Source organism: Muntiacus reevesi, chromosome 9 (assembly GCF_963930625.1).
Source record: "Muntiacus reevesi chromosome 9, mMunRee1.1, whole genome shotgun sequence".
NCBI classification, from domain to species: domain Eukaryota; kingdom Metazoa; phylum Chordata; class Mammalia; order Artiodactyla; family Cervidae; genus Muntiacus; species Muntiacus reevesi.
Genome location: NC_089257.1, coordinates 15,079,388 through 15,104,170, shown reverse-complemented (window position 1 = coordinate 15,104,170; position 24,783 = coordinate 15,079,388). Strand labels below are relative to the sequence as shown.

At 42.7% G+C, this 24,783-nt stretch overlaps 1 protein-coding gene across 17 annotated transcripts in view; it reads right to left on the bottom strand.

The window, feature by feature from the left end:
• Positions 1–24,783, bottom strand: part of CELF1 (CUGBP Elav-like family member 1) — a 66,875-nt gene that overhangs the window by 13,028 nt on the left and 29,064 nt on the right. For 2 of the 17 annotated variants that reach the window (XM_065945242.1, XM_065945246.1), the window contains exons 1-8: positions 17,160–17,176; positions 15,798–15,949; positions 7,795–7,982; positions 5,999–6,081; positions 5,443–5,491; positions 3,264–3,398; positions 2,662–2,741; positions 1,778–1,939 (exon numbers count right to left, since the gene is read on the bottom strand). In XM_065945242.1, the coding sequence (XP_065801314.1) occupies positions 1,778–1,939; positions 2,662–2,741; positions 3,264–3,398; positions 5,443–5,491; positions 5,999–6,081; positions 7,795–7,982; positions 15,798–15,868 (768 nt within the window). In that variant the 5' untranslated portion in view covers positions 15,869–15,949; positions 17,160–17,176. Of the gene's footprint in view, positions 1–1,777; positions 1,940–2,661; positions 2,742–3,263; positions 3,399–5,442; positions 5,492–5,998; positions 6,082–7,794; positions 7,983–15,797; positions 15,950–17,159; positions 17,178–21,031; positions 21,073–24,783 lie in introns of those variants that run through there. The other 15 variants (XM_065945244.1, XM_065945249.1, XM_065945239.1 and 12 more) reach the window with 10 other exon arrangements.

The following is a 24,783-nucleotide window of genomic DNA, read 5'->3' as shown; positions in this document are numbered from 1 at the left end:
CCAAATGATGGCTCAGTCCGCATTCATGCAGGGAACATTCTCTTTCAATGAGTGTTCCATAACTAATAAAACAAGAACACCTGTCTATGAGCTATGAATCTCCACGGCCTTACCCTGTACCTAGCAAACTGCAACCCTGATCTAAGCAACCTGCTGAAACCTTTTGTTCCATTCAAACCCAATCAATGAATGGCTGGTATTCTTGTTTCTGGATCCTTTGTTCAATCTGTTATCCATTCCTATAAACATCTGACCAGGCTCCTCTGTCATCACGAATCTCTCTAGTCTACAGGCATTTCAGGGAATTTCACAAACTTCCAGAAGTAGAATGAAAAAATGTACACACATAGAATTTTATCAGCTTCTCAAAGGGCTCCACAAACTCAAAGATTTAAGAACTACTGCTCTAGTTTCAAGTTCACACATTCTAGTACGTCCTAATTAATGATGACGTGCTATCACACAGTCCATTCACTCTCACATGTCTTTATTTTTGTGTTCTTAAATACCCTGGCCAATGAACTCAGTCCCTGGCACTTTACTTCCTCCCTAAAAGAGACCAGCTCTTAGGGCGGGGATCACGTTTAACCGAAACAAAGAGGCCACAGCTCTCAACATATACCATCATGTGCCTGCTAGATGTGGCAGTGACAACAAAAACATGAGTCTTCCCTAAAAGAAGGCTCCAAACTCTCTAAGAAAAGCAAGCACACATCATGGAGATAATTTTCAAAGCATTATCATTCTGGCAGAAGACTAAAATCTCTGAATTTTCTCAACTTTTAGGCAGTGTTCTAGAACCAAGGAAAAATTTAATCTGCAGAGATATAACAACCATCTAGGTCTTCTGATTTCAGAGAAATACCAGCAAGGATAAACTTGGATTTCTTCTAATATGTTAGAAACATGGAAACCAGAGGGCATCAAATTAGTCAAAACCCAGTACTGAGGGATAGAAATCACCATATAAAATAATATTTTAAAGGATGAGGAATGAATGACTATACTTCTGTGTGTATATTTTTAGACTATCCATACTAATCTAGTGGTTTCACCGTTTATTTTCCTTCTTTGGTAGCTTCACAGATGACTTGTTCTTTCTGATTCAAAGATGAGACGGTTGTAAGCGTCTTGTGCCACCTGTGGCTCTTTTGAGGGCTGAAGCAGTGATAATCCCCTATAATATACACTGCAGACCTAATAAATCTAACAAATTAGAGCCTGCTTTTGGATTACATGACTCAAACTTGACAAGAGAGAATTCAAATTAAAGGAAATCTATTTACTATTTAGTGAACTCAAATAGACACCTGTAAAACTCATTTAATAATGTCCATGTTAATCTCTTGACCTCTCCGTCGATGGGAAAATCTATTGTTATACTCTTCATGGAAGGCTCAGGAAGGATTTTATTGATGGCCTCTACATCTACTAGAGAGACAGATGGAGAGAGATACTTGGTAGCTAAGACCTCCCCAATAATTTTATTTCTTGGGGGCAGGGACACATGTTTCTAAATCTTTGTATTAGGAAATTAGGATTTCACTCTAATTGGAGCAGAAGCTCAAGATACAACCAATGATGTATGACAAGAGAGACTGAGCCAGTGCACACAAGAGACTAATGTGACAAAGAATATCGTGTTGCCTGAATTTTTATGTAAAACTTGGATATGCTAAAAGTTGTGAGTGCCATTATATATGTTAACTAGGGACAGCAGAAGAAGAAACAGCTGGGAGCTTGCACAGCCTGCAGAAAGCGAACCACAAAGACTCACTGCTAAATACTGGGGTCCAAGAGTATTTAGACCAGCAAGGTTTCCCCACACAGATGCCGCGCTGATTTGCTGCATCTGCTGCTGGAGCTGCTGGGCCATTCTCTTCTGTTCTTTGTCCTTCTGTGTATCAGCAAATTTTACCACCATGGGGGAGGAGCAACCCTACAAAAACACCAAAACCAAAGGGTCAAACTCCTCCTTCTGGGTGGAGGGAAACCCTCCTCTCCAGCGCCACATAGGCCGCGTTCTCATTTTACTCAGTGCCAAATGATTCTCCTCTTTGACAGACACAAGTGGCGAAAGGTTAACCAGTTAAAAGGGTTAACCAGTTGCAATATGCTGATTTTAAAGAAAGCACCCGTGTTTTAGATGTTTGGCTTAACTTTCAGGGCGTCCCAGGCAGCATTAGTGGTAAAGAACCCACCTGCCAATGCAGGAGAACTAAGAGACCCAGGTTTGATCCCTGGGTTGGGAAGATCCCCTGAAGGAAGAAACGGCAACCCACTCCAGTATTCTTGGCTGGAAAATCCCATGGACAGAGAAGCCTGGTGGGCTACAGTCCATGGGGTTGCAAAGTGTTGGACATGACTGAAGTGACTTAGCACACAGCGACTTTTTTTTTTTTTTTTTTTTTTTTTTTTTTTTTTTTTTAATATTATTTTATTAGTTGGAGGCCAATCACTTTACAACATTTCAGTGGGTTTTGTCATACATTGACATGAATCAGCCATATAGTTACACGTATTCCCCATCCCGATCCCCCCTCCCACCTACACAGCGACTTTTAGGGCGATCAGGCGCTGTGTGCGCTGCCCGGCCCTGGTTTTCCATGGTCCTAGCACGCTCAGGCTAAGGGAGCTTCCCTTTCGTTCATCCGCCCCTACCTCCATGGTCTGTGCTTGGTGCATTGCCTTGATAGCTGTCTGTGCCATGGCTCTTGTTGTAAAAGTCACAAATGCACAACCTGGTAAGAGAAGAGTCAATAACTCGTCCATTCATTCAATGATTTATCACACTGACATTTACTGAGCACCTACCATGTGCCCAAGTGCCATGCTAACAATACAGACATGATTCCTGCCTGCAGGAATTCATGATCTAGTGGGGAAGATGATGTGTTACAACAAGGTGATACATGCTTCAGTGAGAAATCAGGGAAGCACAAATAGGAGAGAAAGTGCTTGAGAGATAAAGGAGGAATCACATTCTCTAGTTTCTCTCGTGAAAGGCATGTTTCCATTTTGGCATAGAATCTCTCCAAGGACAGAAACAGAGAATTTTAATGCATGACACTTAGGTGCAGAATGAAGATTCCTTGGGGGAATTGGGACCAGTTGACAGGAACCATGACGGGACCTAGAAATACAACACCATACTCAACCCTCTCCATCTTGACAGTATCATCCATGGTAGCTAGAGATCACTGGTTTCCACTGATTCAATTAAAAAGAGACTTCAAATTTAAGCTGAGTGCTTTTAAAGGTACCTCGGCTCAGCCCGTCGGGCCCCCTCAGTATCCGGCACTCCTCAATCTGCCCGAACGAGGAGAACATGACTCGGATGTCGTTCTCGGTGCATTTCTTGGAGATCATGCCGATAAACAGCTTCCTGTCTTCCACTGCTGAGAGAGTGAGGAACGAACGCTGGACCATTACTACGGCGGCAGTGGGCACAGGGCCCCGGGCCTCGGGACCTACCGCACTGACTTTACGATGCATTCCCCCATAATTTAGCGCCTACTCTTAAACCATAACTGGGAGCACTTAGATGAAACACAGCAGCTTCATGATCTTATGAAAGTTACTTAACCATTCTGTGCCTGTTTCCTCGTGTGATTAACAGAGGAAACAGTTTACCTCAGAGGTTGCTATAGGTATTAAATACCAAGAACTCAGCATCTTGCCTCATACTTCGCAAAGTTTGCTCTCACTAGTAATACTGTTGTACCAAAGGATGAGTTTTCACACTTACCTGACATGACAAAAGAAACACAATACACATTCAGTGAATGTAACTGTCCACTTTCATATTCTGGTTATCTTCTTGAGGACTGAGTTTTCCTTCCTAATTTTTTAGGGAGGGAATTTCCTCAGTTCCCCTCCTTACTCTCGTTGATAAGAAACTATGCAGTTCAAAGGCATTCCGGTTCACTCTCAGATGTTCTTGTAATGTTTCCCCGCCAACTCTATTTATGTCATTTATTTACCATGATTATTTTAAAGAACAATTCAGATGACAGATTACTTACAGCACTGAGCCTCTATCTTCCACCAGACACAAACCTTAACTCAAAATGCATTAATTCTGAGTAAGTAATAAACTGAAACCATGAAACGCCTAGGTGAGTTGGGCTTGGTAAACTCCTTTACATGAGTCTTGGTAATGATTTTTTTGAATTAGACACCAAAAGCAAAGCAACAAAAGCAAAAAATAAACAAGTGGTGTTACATCAAATGAAAAAGCTTTTGCACAGCAAAAAAACAAAAAGCCATCAACAAAATAAAGAGGCAATCTACTGTATTTGCAAATCATGTATCTGACAAGGAGTTAGTATGTAAAATGTATAAAGAACTTAAAGAACTCAACAGTAAAAGAAAAACAACTTGATTTAAAAATGGGCAGCTTCCCTGGTGGTTCAGTGGTTAAGACTCCATACTTCCAATGCAGGGTCAACAGAGACATAAAAGGTGCTCAGTATCACTAATCATCAGGGAAAGGAAAATCAAAACCATGAGATATTATCTCATATGTTTGAATGGTTCTTATCAAAAAGACAAAAAAGAACAAGTGTTGGTGAGGATGTGGAGAAAAGGGAACCCCTGTGCACTGTTGGTAGGATCTGTATGGTACAGCCACTGTGCAAATCAGTACAGAAGTTCTTCAAAAAATTAAAATTAGTGCTACCAAATTATCCAGCAGTTCCACTACTGGATATTTATCTGATGAACATGAAAACACTTACTTGAAGAGATCTATGTTCACCCATGTTTATACAGCAAAGGTACAGAAGCAACCTAAGTATCCATCAACAGATGAAGGGATACAGAAAAAGTGGTATTCTATACATACATGATTATTATTCAGCCATGAAAAATGAAATCTGGACATACGTGACAACATGAATGGACCCTGACGGCATTATGTTAAGTGAATTAAGTCAGAGAAAAATAAATACTGTATTGTTCTCATTTAAATATGGATATTTCAAATAAAAAAACAATTGAGCTCATAGAGAACAGACTGGTGCTTGTCAGGGGCAAGGGGAAAGGAGGGAGGCAAAAAGGGTAAAGGAGGTCAAAAAGCATTAATAAACTTACTATATATAAACTTCCAGTTTTAAAATAAGTCACAAGGATGTATGGTGACTATAGTTAATACTGCATTGTACGTTTCAACATTGTCAAGAAAGTAGATCTTTAAAGTTCTCATCACAAGAAAAATAATTTTTTTAACTATGTATGGTGACAGATAACTAGACTTATTGCAGTGTCATTTCACAAAACACACAGATACTGAATCATCATGTTGTACAACTAACATGTTATATGTCAATTATACCTCAACAAAAGATCAATTAGTGCACAGGACAATCCAAATGCCATGAGAACAGCAAATACTCCAGAAGAAATCTCGTAAGGGGAGGACTTGCTCATGTGCTTGCTTACCATTGTTCTTCTCGCTGTCGGCAGGCTTCATCTGTATAGGATGATGCATCTAAAACGGAAGACAAATGAATATCATGATTACACACACTGAGGGAATTCAGAGACACAAATGAGGCCTCTAAAGGAAATACCAAAACTGAGCTTTAAGAGGTGTCTCTGGGGACCTCCCCGGTGACCCAGTGGCTAAGAATACCCCTTGTGATGCAGGGACGTGGGTCTGCCTGCTGATCAGGGAACTAAGAGCCCACATGGCTGGCAGCAACTAACCCCATGCGCCATAACCAGAGTCCGTGCGCTGCAATGACGCACCCAAGAAAGGAAGAACTGTCTCTGAACTCACGCCTGCCTCATTATCTCTCAACAGAATCTCAAAATAGAATGTGAGTCAACAAGTCAAAATTCTCTTGGCTGAGAAGTACTTTCAGTCTATCTTCTTTGAAACACGCCCTTTATTCCTCCTTTACATCAATTCCTGTGGCAGTCACCACTTCCCCCCATAAGGGTGTTCCATGCGTCAAAGTCACCACGGTTCCACTTACTAGTAGGAGTTTCTTACCCCTGGGAGGACCTTCATGTTGTGAAGAGCGTTCTGAGCTTCTAATGCAGCTTTTCGGGTGTAAAACGTAACAAAACAGCACCCTGCAATAGACAATACTTAATGAAATCAAACCAGTCCTTTGAAAGCAGATAATTTCCAAGAGCACTCCCTCCTCCAGGGATACACTGAAAGTCAAAAGTCAGGGCTGGGTTTATTCAAATGGGTGGGTGGGTGGGGAGAGGGGAGAAAATCTAACAAGGAAGAAAAAAAAAAAAAAGATTTTCTACCATTTTCTTTATTGCTATCGTCACCTGGTTTTATTAAAATTCTTTAGCTGCTCCTATAACTTCTCTGGGAAAGATGAACATCCTTACAAAGGTCACAGAACCATGCCATTCCACCCACCCTCCCGGGAGCACCGAGGAGCAGGCTCCCACCCTCCCGGGAGCACCGAGGAGCGGGCGCCCAACCTCCCTGGAGCACGGAGGAGCGGGCGCCCACCCACCCTGGAGCACCGAGGAGCGGGCGCCCACCCTCCCTGGAGCACCGAGGAGCGGGCGCCCACCCTCCCTGGAGCACCGAGGAGCGGGCGCCCACCCTCCCTGGAGCACCGAGGAGCGGGCGCCCACCCTCCCTGGAGCACCGAGGAGCGGGCTGGGCAAGCAGACTCAGCCGTGCCCTCTCACAGCCTGTAGTCTACAGCTCTTGCTTTCTCAGAACAGGCCTTACACTGCAGCCAGTTTCTACCACATGCCCTAAACACAATTATCATTTATTAAATTATAAAATGACTTTAGAGCAAGGATCTCTTAGTATCCATTTTTTGGACTCTTGGTTCTCATCAAATGCAATTACATGTCCAACAGCACTTGACTGAGAAGACCCTGAGACCGTGCTCTGTTCCTCTGCTGGGGACTGGAGGGCATAAGTGTGTTTTGTAAATCTTAGGCCCATAGTCCTGTAAGATATGATATAGATTTCTTTTAAAATCACCCTGCAATTAAAATTTTAAATTACTGTATATTACATTGACAGTCACTTTCAGAAACTATAATACCTTTTATTTTTGGTTAACTATGCCACAAAGAGAAAATAATTCCTCAGCTCTAGACCTTCTGCTATTAAGCTGGTTTCAATCATGACAATCATGCTTGCTTACATCTGTACTATAGAAAAGCTTTCACAGAAAATTACTCTGAAATGGGTTATTTGGGAAAACAAGTGTATATCTCTGTGTGTCTACGGGCAAAGCTAACACCTCATCTACTATCAGTCCTATAAACCCTCTCCTCTGCTGGGTATTTCTGGAGGCAGCTTGCCTTCCTTCCCTGTTCACTTTGGGGCTATAACAAACAGGTGATCTACAAACAAACCCCTCCTAGTTGCTAAGCCACCCCAGAAGGCCTCTGTAACACTAACAAAAACCCACGAGTACCTAGACAGTCTTTCTCTCTTCACTTACCCTAGCTAAAATACTAAAAAACAACCTACATGGTTGGTTTACTTCAACATTATTTCTGTCATTTCATTACCAAGATCAAATGAGACACTCACATGAGTCTGTCTCTTGAATTTACAGATCTTGAAAATGACTGCCCAAGATCCAACTTACAAATTATCCTTGTGATGTCACTCATGACGATTTTATTTTATTGTTAAGCCATTAAAAGTGTTTGGACTGGGAGATATAGCTGCAACAAAAAGACAGTCATATCCCCCCCCAACACCACCGCCATGACCACAAGAGCATCCCGGCAATGAGACAGAGCATGCGCGTGACTGCATAGACACATAAATTCAAAGCCCTTCCTTACCTTTGCTCTGTGGAGGGTTTTGGCTCCTATCCCTTAGGACATTGATTTCATAGACAGCACCATACTGTTCAAACAGTTCCCTCAAGTCCTTCTCAGACCAGGTCCTTGGAACCTGGCCCACAAACATCTTGATAGCATCAAGATCCGGTTGATCTGGGTGGTCCAGGGTGCCGTTCATTTTCTTTGAGCTGTGTAAAATAAAACTTCTATTATGTATTCATGTTGTTTCTAAAAGAATCTTCTTTTCTTTAAAAGTCTCAACTACTTCCTGAAGAAGTAAGGGGGGAAAAACCTACTTCTTTTCACTACTCATGTTCTATTTGCCAGAGTCTCCCAGCCCTCCCTCACTATGCCACCCCTTCCGTCTGATCCCAAACTAAAGGCATCATTCTGATTAGGACGCCCTGGGCTTTACCTAAGGAAATGAATGTCAGTCATTCCTTGTCTAACTAGAGAAGTCTCAGAAGAACTCAAGAGGTAAAGTTCCTAAAGAAAGCTTTAATCATTTTTAAGTAGAGATAATAAAACTTTGTAAAATGTCCACAAAATCACAAAAGACTACTGCTTATGGGTAGGTTTCAGGATTCTCAATCTACACGATGATGGGTGAAAAGTTTTCTCTCAGTAGATGTCAGAACAGAAGCACAGGACTTCCAAGGCCTAAGAACCGACTAGAACATTAATCTTTGGTTGCTGCTGTCTCATGCATAATCCTGGTACTCTTGAGTGAGGCCCTCCAATCAAAACAAAATAAAACCTCTTAAACTTTCAGAAATGATTGTTATATAAATAATGATGTCATCATTCTAGGGTCTTCTGTTTCTAAGTAATCCGATTTGCTGCTCTTTCTCCAAGATTTTACCAGTTAATTCCCTTAACAACTCTAACTGTTATAGTGTCCACAAATTCCTCCAGTTTGATCACACCAAATCTGTAATACCCCTACTTAAAGGCCTTCCTTCTGTCAGGCAGTGCAGCTCTGTTCTGTCTGCCTGTCAAGAACCATGGGGGAAACTCCTACACTATTAAATTTTCCACTCAGAATGAATCAAAGTCCTTCTACCACGTTTTCACAATCTTATTCTGAGTATTTATCCAAACTAGTAACAACTTAAATTCCAAATAGTTAGCATGTTTAACTTTTTTCAGTGTCTGCTAAATCCAGAAATTACATCATTATGTTCAAATATGTCTTTCTTTCTTTCACATATTCTAATGTTCAACCCCAAATAAAACACCACTTTTCTTTAAAAGAAAAACAGTAAGTTTTGTCACCACTGCCACCTTTTGACTAGCATTTGAAAATCCTTGAGAATGCTGAATCTAGTAGTTCATCCGCTAGTTCCTACATCTCTTGTAACTGAATACAGGGCTATTTTCATGTCTAGGTACTAAACATCAAAAACTGTAAGACAAACATCATATAAACCAATCCTTGTTGCTTTGTCTATGAAGGTTCCCCACATTCTTCCCCAGGTTAACTAGTCAATTCCATCAAGACTCAAGCAGCACTAAATTTCCAACTTGATTACAGGACTGAACACCTTTCAGCATGCTCTGGCTCCACCTACCTCTCCCAACAAGACTGAGAGCTCCTTGAGGGTAGACATCGCTTCATTTCGTATTCTGATACTCACACCTGGTACTGGTGCCTGGGTCAAAGTAATTACCCAGATGCAGGGTGGGGAGAATTTCTTGTTCTGAACAATTCCCCCATTTAAGCAACTAAACTCGATAAAAGACCAGTGCTGTGCACAAAGGTCTCGCAGACTCAAGAGCAGGCATCCTCTCCTATGACTATTTGACTGTCACAGGATCAACCTACTCCCCCCCGCCTTCTAAGCATTTTTGAATACACTGTTTTATTGGTTTTCCCTTATTAATTTAAAACCACGTCTGGCAAGTTGCTGCAAAAATATAACATAGCTACTTCTAAACGCCTAACCCCAATGATCTAACAGAAATCACTTCATCATGAATTTTTTAAAAAGTCCTATGACTAGTGAAAAAATGGGTATCACTTCCTACCATCCAATGCTCCACAACTTTAATTACCAGTTTTAATATTTTATTAAAATGTTGCTAATTTTTCATCATATTTCTATTCTAGGGAGGGTTAACATAGCACCCAAATAAATGGTGCTTAGAATGTTTTGACTATAAAGAAGTAGACAGCTGTTTCTGAAGAGGCAGGAGCTCATTAGTTTGTATTACATTGGCGGCAACCACTCTCAGTTTGTCCCTTCCTTCTGTATTCAGGTACCACTTCTAAATTTTCTACATCGCTTTTTAGCACAAAAGCATAAATGTAGTCAAGCTATATGATTTGTGCTTTATCCAAAAGTTCAGTGGAGACTCAGCATTCCAGACAAGTGCCTTTCCTTTTTCTCTTTACTCTCCAAGTCCCTCTCATTCCTTCATGTCCACCTACTGCCTGAATCACCCTGTCCCCGCAGTATACCTATTCAAGAACCAGAAGACTCCCCCAAGAACTGGAGCAATCTTTAAACTTAACCATTAGAAACTTTTACAGGAATCACACTCCATAATTTTACAGATGGCTAACTGAGTATTAAAAAGATATGCAAAATGCAAGCCTTTACCTCATTATTTTGTTTTTCTATGACATTATCTTATTGTATTTTACAGGCTGGGTGGAGGGAGGGATGGGACATGGTCCTTCACCAGTTTGAGAAGCACTTCTAGAGCACAGCAAATGATCAGGCCGCACTCAAGATGCAGTGGACATCATTCAACTGGAGTACTCACTGACTGATTTCTTCCTCCAGTTACTACTGAGCTCTTCTTTATACAGTGCAAGCACTGTGTTAGATGTGGTACGGTACTGGTGCTTCAGTCGCTAAGTCGTGTCCGACTCTTGCAACCCCATGGACTGGGAACCTACCAGACTCCTCCGTCCATGGGATTCTCCAGGCAAGAACACTGGAGTGGGGTTGCCATTTCCTTCTCCAGGGCATCTTTCCGACCCAGGGATCGAACCCAGGTCTCCTGCACTGCAGGAAGATTCTTTACCGACTGAGCTACAAGGGAAGCTCAAGATGTGGCATGCATCAGTGAATAAGGAAAACATGGGGTCTTTCTTTGGAGCACATGAAGATACAATTAGAAATATAAGTGCCAATATCAGCTAGAGAAAAAAAAAGAGAAAAGCAACCACATGTGTATGTAGTAAGCAGTCACAAACTTCCTCATCAACTGGTACTGTGTCTGAAAACATGATCAACAATGCTCTTCCGTTCTCAACCTTCCGCACATACTTTTGGTATGCACCTTGTCCTCAAGAAGTAACCACTACATAAAAAAGTCACCTGGGGACAAGACTGCCAGTGTGACACGCCAAGGATCCCATAGTATCCAGGTATGGCATTGCCTCTGCCCATCACTAAATACATTCTCAAACTTGTGTCGCATCTGCCCATTGATGGAGAGCTCCTCAGAGTCAGGGATTATAAATCAAACATATTTATTACATTCATTCAGGAATCAATGAGTTCAACAAACCCCCTGGAGAAGTACCTATACCATCGCTGTCATTCCTAAGAGGCAGGTCCATGCAAACTCCTTCTCATCTTCTGAGGAAGTGCTACCCATCAGTGGAGTGCTGCCTGGGGAGGGGGGTGGGAGAGAGGAAAAGCAGGCTTGCAGCAGGAGAAGAAGGGAGGCGAGAAGGCAGCCAGTGTTTCAGCAAAGAGGCATGGTATCCACTTCTTTCTATGTTTCTGGCTCTGGCAGCAACTGGCGAAGTCATTAAGAATGAGAAACTAGGAGGGATCAGGACAAGAGGCTGTGTTGTCTACCTGATTCCCGATGGAACCCGCCACAGGAAAGGGGAACAGCCATTTGGAAGAGACAGGGGCAGGGAAACGAAGAGTTATATCATCAAAGTACACTTCCACTCAAAACTCTTAACCCCTGTCTTCACTTTTTCCTATCAAAACTTCCCAGCTCCAGGCCCAGTTCAGAGGGCAGAGTTAATGTTCTATTCTACTTTTTTTTCCATCCCTTGGCCTCCATGACTAGACCAGGAGGTGGATCTTAGCTCAACAAGATGATGCAATGGCTGTCTAGAAACCCAAGACTGTGACCTATGCTTAAAACAGAAAGATTGGCCTGTGGCTAATCAAGACCTTCTATAGCTACCCTGAGCAAGACAACAGCCACTAGCCACATGTTACTATTTAAATTTAAAAATCCAGTTTCTCAATTTGCACTAGCCACATATGACTAGTGTCGACAACACAGAATATCAGAGACAGAAGATTTTTTTTTTAATTTTTTTGGGGACATGCCATGCGGCTTGCAGGATCTTAGTTCCCTGACCAGGGATTGAACCCAGGGACTCAGGAGTGAAAGCCTGGAGTCCTAAGTACTGGACCAGCAGGGACTACTCAGAAGAACATTTCTAACATCACGGGAAGTTCTACTGCCCAGGACTGCTCTACAGAACCTAGAACCCACTGACAGAAACAGGCAGTCGGTGATGAAGGTGCAAGAGGAAAAGCTGCAACTCAGGATAGCTTGAGCTAAGCTAAGATGAAAGGGTAGTGGCAAGAGACAATGGGAGTCAACAATACAGCTGAAGCTTGAAAACATCAAGGTAAGTAAAAGAAGTCAATCACAAAAAGTGACATATTGTGTGATTCTACATCTGTGAAACGAATAGGCAAGCCCATGGAGACAGAAAGTAGGTTAGTGGTTGCCTGGGAATGGGAATTAGTGGTGGGGAGAAAGGGAGGGAATGATCGCTAAAGAGGACAGGATTTCTTTTGGAGGTGATGAAAATGCTGTTATTAGTGGTAATAATCACAGAACTTTATGGATATAGTAAAAAACATTAAAAAATCACTGATACTGTGCGCTTTAAAAGGGTAAACTTTGTGTTGTGTTAATTGTATTGGGGCGGGGGGGGGGGGGGGGGGAGTGTCAAGACATCCTGGAAGGGCAATGGCAAAGCCAAGTCATGCTGCAACCAAAGCTATCCAGCAGGTGAACAGCAGAAACACATGCAGACAGCTGAAGGTGTGCCCTGGGTCAAAAAGCTAGAGTTTTCGAGTCCTTGAGCGGTAGAGTTCCTGATTATATGATAGTCCAGCCCACTATGTCCTTACAGGAAAAGCCTTTCACATATACTAGCTTGAGTGGAATCTGTTCCTTGTAGCCAAACAAGCTGGCAAATACTACCTTCACAACTGTTCAAAAATCATTTCCAAAATCTTTAGTTACTATTTTTTCCCTCTCCCCTTATTGCCTGTTGACCTCCATTTGTTCACCATACAAACAGAAAACTTTCACATGCTTACTAATCCCTCTACCTCCCCAGCAGGCATAAACACCTGGCTACATCCCAACCTCCAGACGCCACCAACTCCGACCTGGTCCTCCGGCTCACAATGGGCACAAAACGTCGGGCTGGAGAGGACCCAGCAACGCTGGCCTAAGGTGCTTACCAGCTGCTCCCCAGGGGAACGAGACTAGGCGCACAGAACAAGGGGCATCTGGGGCACAGGCGTGACGATCAGAGAGACACATCGGTGCCCCTTAAACAACTGAGAAGCTGAGAGGTCAGGGCCGAGATGTGACCCCAGCCTAGAGAACGCCTCTGTCCCGGGGCCCAAGCCAAGTGCTCGTCAGCTTCCCCTGTTGCTGGACTACACAGAGTAAGTATCTGCAACACCTGTCACCATAAACAAGAAAGGGAGCTAGGGAGCAGGTCCCTCAGCCCTTCCACAGCTCCTCCAGCAATTTTTGTTTGTTATAATTTGAAATTCTGGAACAGATACATTGCTAGGTCGTATTCCCAGGCAGTAGTACTTCAGAGAGAAAACTAGTGACATCAAGTCTTCTGCTAGAGCAATATGAGTGAAAAGAAGGGTTGAGAATCCAAGAGGTTGGACTTCCCTGCTGGTCTAGCGGCTAAGACTCCGAGGTTCCTATACAGGGGGCCTGGGGTCGATCCCTGACCCAGGAACTAGAGCCCACATGCTGCAACAAAGCCTGAAGATCCTTCATGCCACAACTAAGACCTGGTGCAGTCAAATGAATAAATACAAAAAGAGAGAGAAGCCAAGAGGTGACAAGCACCCACCATTCTCTAGAACTTTCTTCCCACTCTGTGGCTTGGGTGTGTGGTGCTCCTGGGAGCGGGCCAGAGGACTTGCAGTCGTGAGAAGAGCTGATGGTAACCGCTTCATGACACCTGAGGAAGCCAAGTGCAGCAGGCAGAAAATAAAGAGGCCGCCGTCAAACCTGCATTCCAGGCCCAAGGTTGGTACTAACCGTCCTCAGGCAAGTCAGCCACAGCCGCTCTCGGCTGGGTTTCTCATCTGTAAAATAGGGGCAAGAGCCTATGCCCAGTTAACCCCACAAACTATGTGTGAAGACGGATGATTAAAACAAAAGCAAATGCTCTTGGAAAAAAATAGTAATATAATAGAGTGCTCCCTGATTACTTCTCCTCAGAATGGGCACTGCACTTATTCCATTAGTTTTCATACTTCAGTGTATGTAACCCACATGGGACACCATTGAAACAGCTATTCTAGCGAGAATTACTGGGCGTGTGTGCACAGCCTGCATTTTTAAGTCCAGGTGCCTTTCACACAGTGGTCCATGATCCAAATTTCATGGGCTACTGAATTAGGCCGACCTAGTAAAAGATGAGAAAACAGGCTGAGGAAAAATATTGTATCGAACCACTAGGCAATGGTAATGTATAGACAGAAAGTGTTATAATGAAAGACAATTCAGGCCTAATTCTAGGGATCATCTATCCAATATGTGGGAATATTTTTATTATAATTTTTTATGATGGCATTCACTGTGATTTCACCTATAATCTACTGCTAAGGTTTTATTTTAGCAGTAAAGAGAACTCTCATAAAAAGACACTTCTAAATTACCATTATTTTGGAGACTACAGAGAAGGTACAGGATCCATTTCAAATGAGCAAGCCAACTCTGTCTGAGGCCCCCAAAACTATTCCACAAAGAACCATTGAGAATCTGCTATCACCACGCTTGTTACACCGAATCCCAAGGCAAACTGATCTGCACACGGAGGCCTAATGTCAAAGACTTGCACTACCCACTGTGATCTAGGGAATATTCTATATTCTACCATTTCCTATTCTTGGCTTTGAATGACTTAAGTCTCTTTCACTTAGGGTCCAAGGTACTCTGAAGCCTGGTTAAAGTAACTGAAATCAAGGATTAGAAGTGTGTTCTTTAATACATACCCCAGAATTCAGGCTCCCTACAGGTACAACTCAGAGCCAGATTGGCATTTTAGTTGCATAAAACGGTGAACAGTAACGCAAACTGATTAGGCTTTTCACTTTTTACCATCAAAATTTATTTAGGCAATTTGCCAATCAAGATTAATTCAGTTTGCCCCCCTTGGGGTGGGGCACATCTGATGTCCCCCAAAATCACATACTGTATTGCATTTTCAATTCGTTGGGGGGACAGGGAGGGTCAAGAGTCAGGGTTAGTTTACACATCAATACAGTGTTCTATATACACTGCTAAATACACCCTAGCTACGTTAAGTCTATGATATGAGTCTAAAAATTTGATCATTAGAAATAAAACATACAAATAAATAAATAACTTCCCAAAAGATTATCTGAAGTTGTATACCCAACCCAAAGCAATAAATCTAAGGTTTAAAAAAATACCTTAGGAATCTATCAGATAGGAACACTACGCTAAAGGAATCAGAGCCCAGCACACCTGAGCTGATGTTGAGCTGGTCATGTATCAAATGCATCCTTATGTACAAAACTTAGTCACAGCTACAGGAAGTCAGCAGTAATGAGAGAGAACCAGACTGCAATAGAAAATAACTACAGTGTGGACTTTGGCTTTCTCACCCAATTTTTCTTCTTCCCTCTTTTAAGGAAAGGGACTCGTTTTATCAAGTAACAAAGAAAACAGCCAAAGTGCTCTACTTATGATAAAAATTAGACAACAAGAATACTTACACGGGACTGGAATTCAAAGAGCAATGATCCACCATCATTTCTGGAAGGAAATCCAACTTAAACGCAGCCATCACCTCACTCTCCCCTTCAGAAGCCAATGATATTAACTTGCTGCACTTGTCTGATCCACAAATACACACAGCTTTGGCTTCCTGGGCCCCACAAAAGACACAAAGTGGAAACAGGAGCTCAGGGAGGCCGGCGGTGAGTGCCACAGAAGCAGGCGGGGCTGGGGAAGGGGCAGGGGGCGCGGGATTAGCCCGGGACGTGCGCTGTGGAGGGCAGCTCAGCCCCGCACACAATGGAAGTGCTGATGCCGGGCTGGTTCTGTGCGATTTTCCCTGGCGAAGCAGTACTAAGTGCACTGTCAGATAAATAGAGTGTCAGACCCATGAAGAGAGCAGCGGCTGACAGAGCAGAAGAAACACAAACTTGCTTCACATCTTCCAAACTCCTCCCTGCCCATCAGTTTCAGAGGAACCCCCCAAAGCGGGAAACTACCTGGAGCAAAAGAAAGGGGCGGGGGGAGGTTCACGTCATGTAGTCGGAAAATGTTTTTAGAAAGAACTGAGTTGTTAGCCTTGGTCTGAACTTATTTTCCACGTGCCAAAGACAGCAATGAACGCACTGTTTGGGTTTCAAACTAACCTCAGAAGAGTCATTTAAGGAGGAATGGTTCAGACCATCCATTAGAAGCAGGCCAGAGGCAAGGTGGCTGAAGAACCGGCCACCAGAAACATATTGCTCTTATATTACCACCTGCACTGGACCAACTTTGCTTTCTTGATGGTCTTTATCGCAGTGAAGGGCTTTAAAAATTGCTGTTGCAGTGGCATTCATTTAGGGAGCACAAGGCAAAACAACTTTAGTTAACTCTGCATCTTAATTTGCCAGAAAATATAAAAGACAAAAAATAAAAATAGTATATTCTGCCTCTTGACACAGTACTAAGAAACACTGTTTATTCAGTATGAAGTGACTTAGCAGTAGCAGAGAAACAAAAAACAAAAGAAAAACAAACAAAAGCCACCACAGTGATAATAATGAAGAAAAAAAAAAAAAAACCACTTAAAAGGAGAGGAATGTAGACTAAGTCTCTTCACAGTCTGCCCTCTTTTAAACTGTCCCTAAAACCAAAATTAATGAATGCACACATAAAAATTCTATTATGGGTGAGCAGCAGAGATAGATATACTTAGCAGTCAAGGCAGATGTGGTACTCTCATTCTCAATTTAGCTTCACATCCCTCCAAACAACAAATGGTGGCATTTCAGTATTTAGGCAGGGACTCTAAAACTATCTCTGAAGGCTCCCAAATTTCACAGGACTTCTTTCCATTTTTACCATTAGGGTTGCCTTACCTCAAAGGTTTCACTTCACTCAAGCTCAGATCACAATACAGGGAACTTTGAAAAAAAAAGAAGTTATGTAAAGAGGTAAACAAATGAGCTAAAGATACAGAATGACATTAAAACAGAAAATAAGGAAAGGCAGTTATGTCGCGGTACAGGTCTGAATGTTCTAGTCTGTCTAGCAATGGCTGACACCTGTCTGCATCTAACAGAGAAAGGTAGAAACTGTGTCTTCTGTCCAATATCCAGACATAACCACCCAAAATTTACAACTAAAATAGCAGGTAACTGCTCTTTCTGTTTCATCAGAGACCCTGGCCCATGCGATCCCCTGTAGAGACAGCAGGGACAGGAGCTCTCTGCCACCCTATTATAAGAGGAAGCAGAGACGGGCTGCCAGTGAGGAGACTGCAAGGGGCACCCAAGACAGAGTGCACCGAGCCCCGACTGCCAGAGAGAAAGGGGACGGCGACCCCAGCAGGGGCTGGCTGAGCGACTGGCCAGTCTGGTCGGTGTTCGTGAGCGCTGGAGCCGGCCACACGCCTCTTCCTGTAGGGAAGCACCTGACCAAGGAGTTAACTGTGTGAGGTCGGTTAACAACCAAGTTAGATTTTCTAGTTCAAGGGTTTCTTTAAAAATGAATCAAGTTTTCAGAAAGTCCACTGGTTGCTATGCTTTTATTATTCACCAAAAATGCATGACTCCTAACTCCATCTCTATTTTAATCAGAATCACAGCTATAACGAGTACTGCTCGGAGTATGAAAGGATGTGTACTCCTTACAGTAATTTTTACTAAGTCAAAGGTTGTTATGTTTTAAAATTCATTTTATGATGGATAAGCCTGCAGTGTTTTAAAAACCTACAAGGTGGAAATGTTATTACATGGGGGGAGGGGGGATTCTCTTTAAGCAGGTCACAAGAATTATCTTGGTATAATTAAATTCAACATGCTTGTGGGAAAAGAAAGAACAGAAATTAATCACAAGTCACTCCATTTTAGAAAAGGGTTACAAAGTGACGATAAAAACAATTATGGAAATACAAAAATGCAGCTGTTAGAGGGAAATTAAAAAGGAGAATTAAAAGTTATTCATAGCACACTATCCGTAAGCAGCTGTCTAAAAGTTCTTAATCAGAAACACAGTCTAGGACTAAAATCCAAGGTCCACTGCAACAGCAGGCCCTAACCTTCCCTCAGTCTCCCTTTAGCCACATGTCTGTGAATTTACTCATGGTTTCCTCTTCGCCCCCTAGTTGGCTGTCTCAGTTTTCTTTGCCTTGAATATTCTCTTTTTTTCTAAGGGCAGTAATTCAAAGCTTGATTATGTGAGGGTAGAAACAATCAGTCTGTTCCCATAGTAAGAACCCAAATCATTAAAAATGATCAGAGGATAAGATACTGGGGCTTTCCCAGGTGGCTCAGTGGTAAAGAATCCACCTGCCAACGCAGGAGACACAGGTAGAAGATGTGTTTTTGATCCCTGGGTTGGGAAGATCCCCTGGAGAAGGCAATGGCAACCCACCCCACTATTGCTGCCTGGAGAATCCCATGGACAGAGGAGCCTGGCGGGCTACAGTCCATGGGGTCGTGGAGTCAGACACAGCGCACACACGCACACACACATCATCTCTCCTAGAGAACCTTCCTGAGTCCCTTAGGTGCCCTGCCCTGTGTTCCTATAAAACCCTCTAGATACTACCAGAGGATACGGGACACCTCGAAAGAGTGGCACACCCTGCATTTAGAGTATCAGAAGGGAATAAACAGCTTAAAAACTGGATTAGAAAACAGAAATGCTAGAGTCACAGCATTTGATTTGTCAAAAGAAAGAGCAAAGTATAGTTAAGCAAAAAAGCCCACGTGGAACGTACAAATGTCAGGCTGTCGATCTTGACTGATGTAACCAGGGAGTTCAATGACAGGTGAAGGGATTTTATACTTCCATCTCAATAATCTAAATGTGTTTTAAAAGGCAAAAATGTGAAGTCTGGTTATATGAGCATAGAGAAAATGAGAACCTACTACTAAATTATAAAAGAGAGCCTATGTCATTAAAAAACTCCATCATTAGTCTATTTAAGGAAAAGTGCAAAAATCCAGGGAAAAGTCATAACCTAACACAGGGAAGTGGACTGGATATCCCCTCAGAAGCAACAAACTGATACTACTTGGAAATAACCAACTAGAACAACTTAAAATTTAGCCTAAAATCTTTCTGGACTTGAATTTCATTTCTAAAGTTTAGCACCTCTAATATCATTAGTGGATCTCCTAATACTCCCAAGCTAGTACTCTGCATATGCAAAAATACACAGACCTAAATTGCTAATCATCTCTGGGACACATCCCTTTGTGGGAGACTTTCTGCAAGCATGTGAGAGTTAAGCATATCTTAAAACAGAAAACCTTTGTTGAGTTTCCATGAGAGTCTAGACAAGGAAAAAATTCTGAAGAGAGGGATGGGGGGGTTAAAGAAGGAATAGAAGTATCGCTTTAAAAAAAAAGTTCTATTCCAAATCTAAAATCACAGTAAGACCAAAGCACTAAGTTTCGTAACTGTTATGTCTAAGACTGTTTGCCTGTAAAATTATTATGTGTATTACGGTACACTAAAAAGACAGGACAAGACTGAAGGGAGGAAAAGTTACCTTTTTTGAAATCTAAAAGTTTTCCATTTCCTCTCCCTACCTTTAATCACCTATCTCCTCCCCAATCAGTATCAAAGTCCAAGCAGAAAGACATTCTTCTATGCTTAGTTCTCTCAGCAAAAGTGTAAGCTCAGAAACTTCCATGGAGTTTCTGGGACAAACCTGACCAAATAAATCATCCTGTCAAACTGACCACCCTTCAAATCAGGTCATATTTTCAGGTCCCCAACTAGTTCTGGAATTTAAGTGTAACTGTTTTGATAACAATATACTGTAAGTTGAAGCTTTATTTAGGTTCCAGTGCTGATTGAAAAACCAGTATGTTGAACAAATTCTGGTTCCAAGAGGGTCCTATCATCTTTGTGAAATTCACTAAGTTCTATCCTCATCTTTGTTCTAGTTTACTTAGGGTCTCCCAATAAGCCACCATGGCTTAGACGGTAAAGCCGTGGCTCAGACAGTAAAGCGTCTGTCCGCAACGCAGAAGACCCAGGTTCAATCTCTCAGTCAGGAAGATCCCCTGGAGAAAGAAATGGCAACCCACTCCAGTACTCTTCCCTGGAAAATCTCATGGACAGAGGAGCCTGGTAGGTTACAGTCCATGGGATCGCAAAGAGTCAGACACGACTGAGCGACTTCACTTTTTCACTTTTAGGGTCTTCCAACTATGAGGTGGCTCAGATGGTGAGGAATCTGCCTGCAACACAGGAGATCCAGGTTCCATCTGTGGGTCGAGAAGATCCCCTGGAGATGGGAATGGCAATCCACTCCAGTATTCCTCCTGGAGAATTCCATGGACAGAGGAGCCTGGCAGGTTACAGCTGATGGGGTTGCAAAGACTCGGACACCACTGAGCAACTAATCCTTTTCCAACTATGAAGTAGAAAGGGGAAAGGAAGCCAGCCAGGCAGCTGCTGTGTGCAGATATACACACATGCCCTCCCCTTCTCCCCACTCCTTCTCCACTCCCCTGCCCAGCTCCAACTATTTGCACTAGGCAGCAGCTAGTTCAGATGGGAGATAACCTTACCTTGGTAAACAGCTAAGGAGAAAGTTGGGAAGGAGGGAAAAAAAAATTTAGCCTCCCAGGAATAGGAAATTTAATCCCAAAATGTAGAAAAAAAGCCATCACCTTTCTGAAGGCAATCTTTTCACATCTGCAAAACAGGCCTCATGCAAGAAGGTTAAACAGATAACCACAGAGCACAGCACCCGGCAGTCAGCCCGTACCTGTGGCTTTCCACCTCCCTCTCTGGACTACTGTCTTCACTCTAAAAAACCAAGGAAAGAAGAGTGAGTGGACCATGCCTATACTTCTCATAACTCCAGACACATAGCTTCTTGTCAAACAAAAGCCCCTTTGTCACCGAGACTGAAGATAAACAAACTCTCCCTCTCCCCATTTTAAAGTACACAATACACAATTACATTAATGCCTCAAAGTTAAAGAACCCCAGAAAGTTAAAAAAGGGAAAACTAAAGTACTCAAAGGTTTATTAAAAAGATGCTTACCCAAAAATGTCACAACAAACAGCAAATCAATGACTAGAATTTATGAGACTGAACTACAGCACATCGAGGTCACCAAAACAATCATTTTTAGCATCTGCTCTTGGGTGGGAAACTACCATAAAGCTAAAGGCTGTATAATCCTTTCAGCAGTTAAAAGTGAAAGTCGCTGAGTCCTGTCAGACTCTTCGTGACCCCAGGGAATATACAGTCCATGGAATCCTCCAGGCCAGAATACTGGAGTGGGTAGCCTTTCCCTTCTCCAGGGGATCTTCCCAACCCAGGGACTGAACCCAGGTCTTTCGCATAGCAGGCGAATTCTTTACCAGCTGAGCCAGAAAGGTAAGCCCTGAGCAGTTAAAGATCGTATTATTAATGTGAAGAAGCCATGCTATTTCCCCAAAGCAATCGTCCTGAATAGGCTGGTGCCAGGTATAAAACTCTTCAAAAGCAACCCGCAGTTTCCGCCTTGTAAACGAATACTGATGGTCCCAGGACGGCGGTGAAGCACTGAAACAAACAAACAGAAATTCAGAAGATGGGGAAGTTAACTGAAGGTAAAAGCAAACAGAGGAACCAAAACACTCATCTATTCCATTTCTAAACATACTGAACAATCTTTCAAGTGAAGGCTGATTCCATAAAAGTTGCCCAAATTCCTACAAAAGTCCATCTACAGCTCCTGCCAGCTGTACCTGTGTCTGGCCCTGGCTACCGACAGAGAAACGCAGAAAGTCACCAAGTCTACACTGCAAAGTGTTAAGAATTCTGAAAGACAAAGCCGGAATCAGAACTCACCAGGAGACACTGCACTCTACCTACCCTCTTTGAACACAGAGACATTTCTTGACTGGCATAAAATGGGTGCATGAATACTTAACTGACGCTTCATACAGACTTAACCAGTCTCCAATTTTGCTAATGAGTAATGACGCTTCCAACCATTTTAATGCAAAGTTTACACTATGACACACACACACACACACACACACAGAAACTAAAAGCACTTTCTTGGACCTGCCTACATCATCAGCAGTTATTAAGAGGAAAGGAACTTACTATTTCTAAGTTCATAACACCTCATTCAATCCTATATGGCCATTCCAAGGTGGGGACTAGTCTAGGAATTCAGAGGCTAAAATGATCTACTGAATACATGAAAAATTCTAATTTCAGAGCCCACAATCTCTCTCTCTTGAGAAATGTGCCCATCCAGGCTGCACAAACCTGTATAGGGACAGTGTGTCTTGAGCGTGCTCTGGAGTGCTTGTTAAGACAGCAGAGAACAAGTTAAATGTCTACTTGTTAGTTTTATTCTGGAAGATATAAAGGGCAAATAAAAGACCAAGGAGTCATGTTTCCCAGTATATTGCACGGAAAAGCTGAGAAGCACTACAGTGTGTGACCCTGTGAGTCCAGACTCACACTGCATGCTGGCTGGGGAACCTCCAGGATACAAGAGCAAAACGCAGGCTGGGGTTGTTAAGAAGGAGCAATTATATTAAAGTAAGAGGGACACACATCAAGGCCCCAGAGAAAATGGCAGCCCTGCGGGGACTAAGAACACCCTAGTTGCATAGCAGAGAAAAAGAAAACGGAATTATTCATTTAAAACACACACACATAAGTAGATTAATCATCCTACTAAGTCACCCAAAGACTTTTTAAAGAAAACTTAGGCAGACCAAAAAAAGGACACACTGTCTTCCTCCACCAGGCCCTAGTCACTTGAAGGAGGACAGTGGGAAGATTAATACACAAGAAGGTGTTTGCTTTAAAAAGCTTCGTCATTCCAGTTTTACTTTTCTCACATTTGGTTGCCTTGTCTGTAAAAAAGAAAAAAAAAAAACCAGAAACGCTCTGGGGAGAGAGGAAAGCTACATGGAAATTAAAAGCTTTAGGTTTGAGGGATTTTTTTTAACTGACACTTTTTCTTTCTTCCTTTGAGTATTTATGTACTTATCTGGCTGTGCCGGGCATGCAAACTCTTAGTTGCTGCATGTGGAATTTAGTTTTTCCCGACCAGGGATTGAACTCGGGCTCCTGTACTGAGAGCATGGAGTCCTGGCCACTGGACCACCAGAAAAGTCCCTAGGTTTGAATTTTCTACATCTTTCATTTCCGTAGGGAACCAAACAAAATGCGTTGCAAGCTGTGAGGAAGCCTGAACTACCCTTGTTCTATACTTCCCTGGGGCTCCACAAAGTCTGTTTCTATTAACATCATCTTCATGCTCTTAACCACCATGTGTGGAGGCACAGAAGTGGTTTCAAAGATGGGTAAAAACGGGGAGTTAGGGAGAAAGGGGCACCGAACAGGTGGGTGGGGTTGGGGTGAGGGGCGACAGACACGGACGGGGCAAGGCGGCCCCGAGGACGCGAGCAGGACCGCCTGCTTGTGACGGTCAGACGGTGAGAGTACAGCGGCTCCAGAACTACAGCCGCGCCTTGCGAGTCGGTGGCGCCGAGCTCTCTGAAAGGCAAAGTACTTACCCCACAACACACAACCTGGAAAGAATTTATATTTGCTTTTGGAATATATCTTGGAACTTTTATATGATCTTGACATGTTTCAAGGATGCAAGAGTGAATGAACAGTATCTCCTCTCACAAGAAGATCTGATAGGAAAGGTCTCAGATCTCCTACACACCTCCCATGGTGTAGGCAAGGTAATGAACCTTATTTCTCAGAGTTTTCTGCTGGCCTGTATGTTGAATAACAAAACACAGTCCTTCAAAGGAAGATAGAGTCAACTGACTCAATCACCACCAACAGCTCTCACATTGTGTGCACGGAAGCAAACTCCAGATACAGTAAGAGTATCTGGTAAGAGGCACACCGATGCTCAGACCTACATGAGGCCTAAAGCTATGACTCCAGCCTCGTCAGCATGACTCACTGACTAACCACTGTTAGCAAGTGTTCTTACAATACCTGGACATTATTAATGTGTTAATAATAAAGCAGGGAGCTAAAGAAGAACGGAACAATGATCCAGATGAGAGGTTTTTGAAATGCTTTTAAATGAAGTGCTTTTCCCATAAACATAAAGGTGAAGCTGTTAAGGTGGAAGACAAACAGAGGCAAGGCAGATCCTACCTGTTTGTCTATTCTGGCCCTCACAGCACCCCTAGGTCTCCTGGGAAATTTGAAAGCAGGCCTGGATAATTCAAAACAACAGATAATTCACCAATTTTATGTCCAGCTTTGAGATGAAGTTTCTTGAACAGATTTTTCTCTTTGAATCTAACAGGTTATCACAAATTAAGGCATTTAAGATGCCATCAATGGTATTCAGTGTGTGCATCCTCAAACGGATGGGATCTATATTTAAAACCTGTACACCAAAAAGCAGGGGGAAATATCCAGTCATTTACAAGAGGCTGCAATTACAAAAGTTAACATGTTGTGGGTATTTACTGTACACCATGTGGTGCTTTTGGTTCTTTAAATACTTAATCCTCCTGCCTATT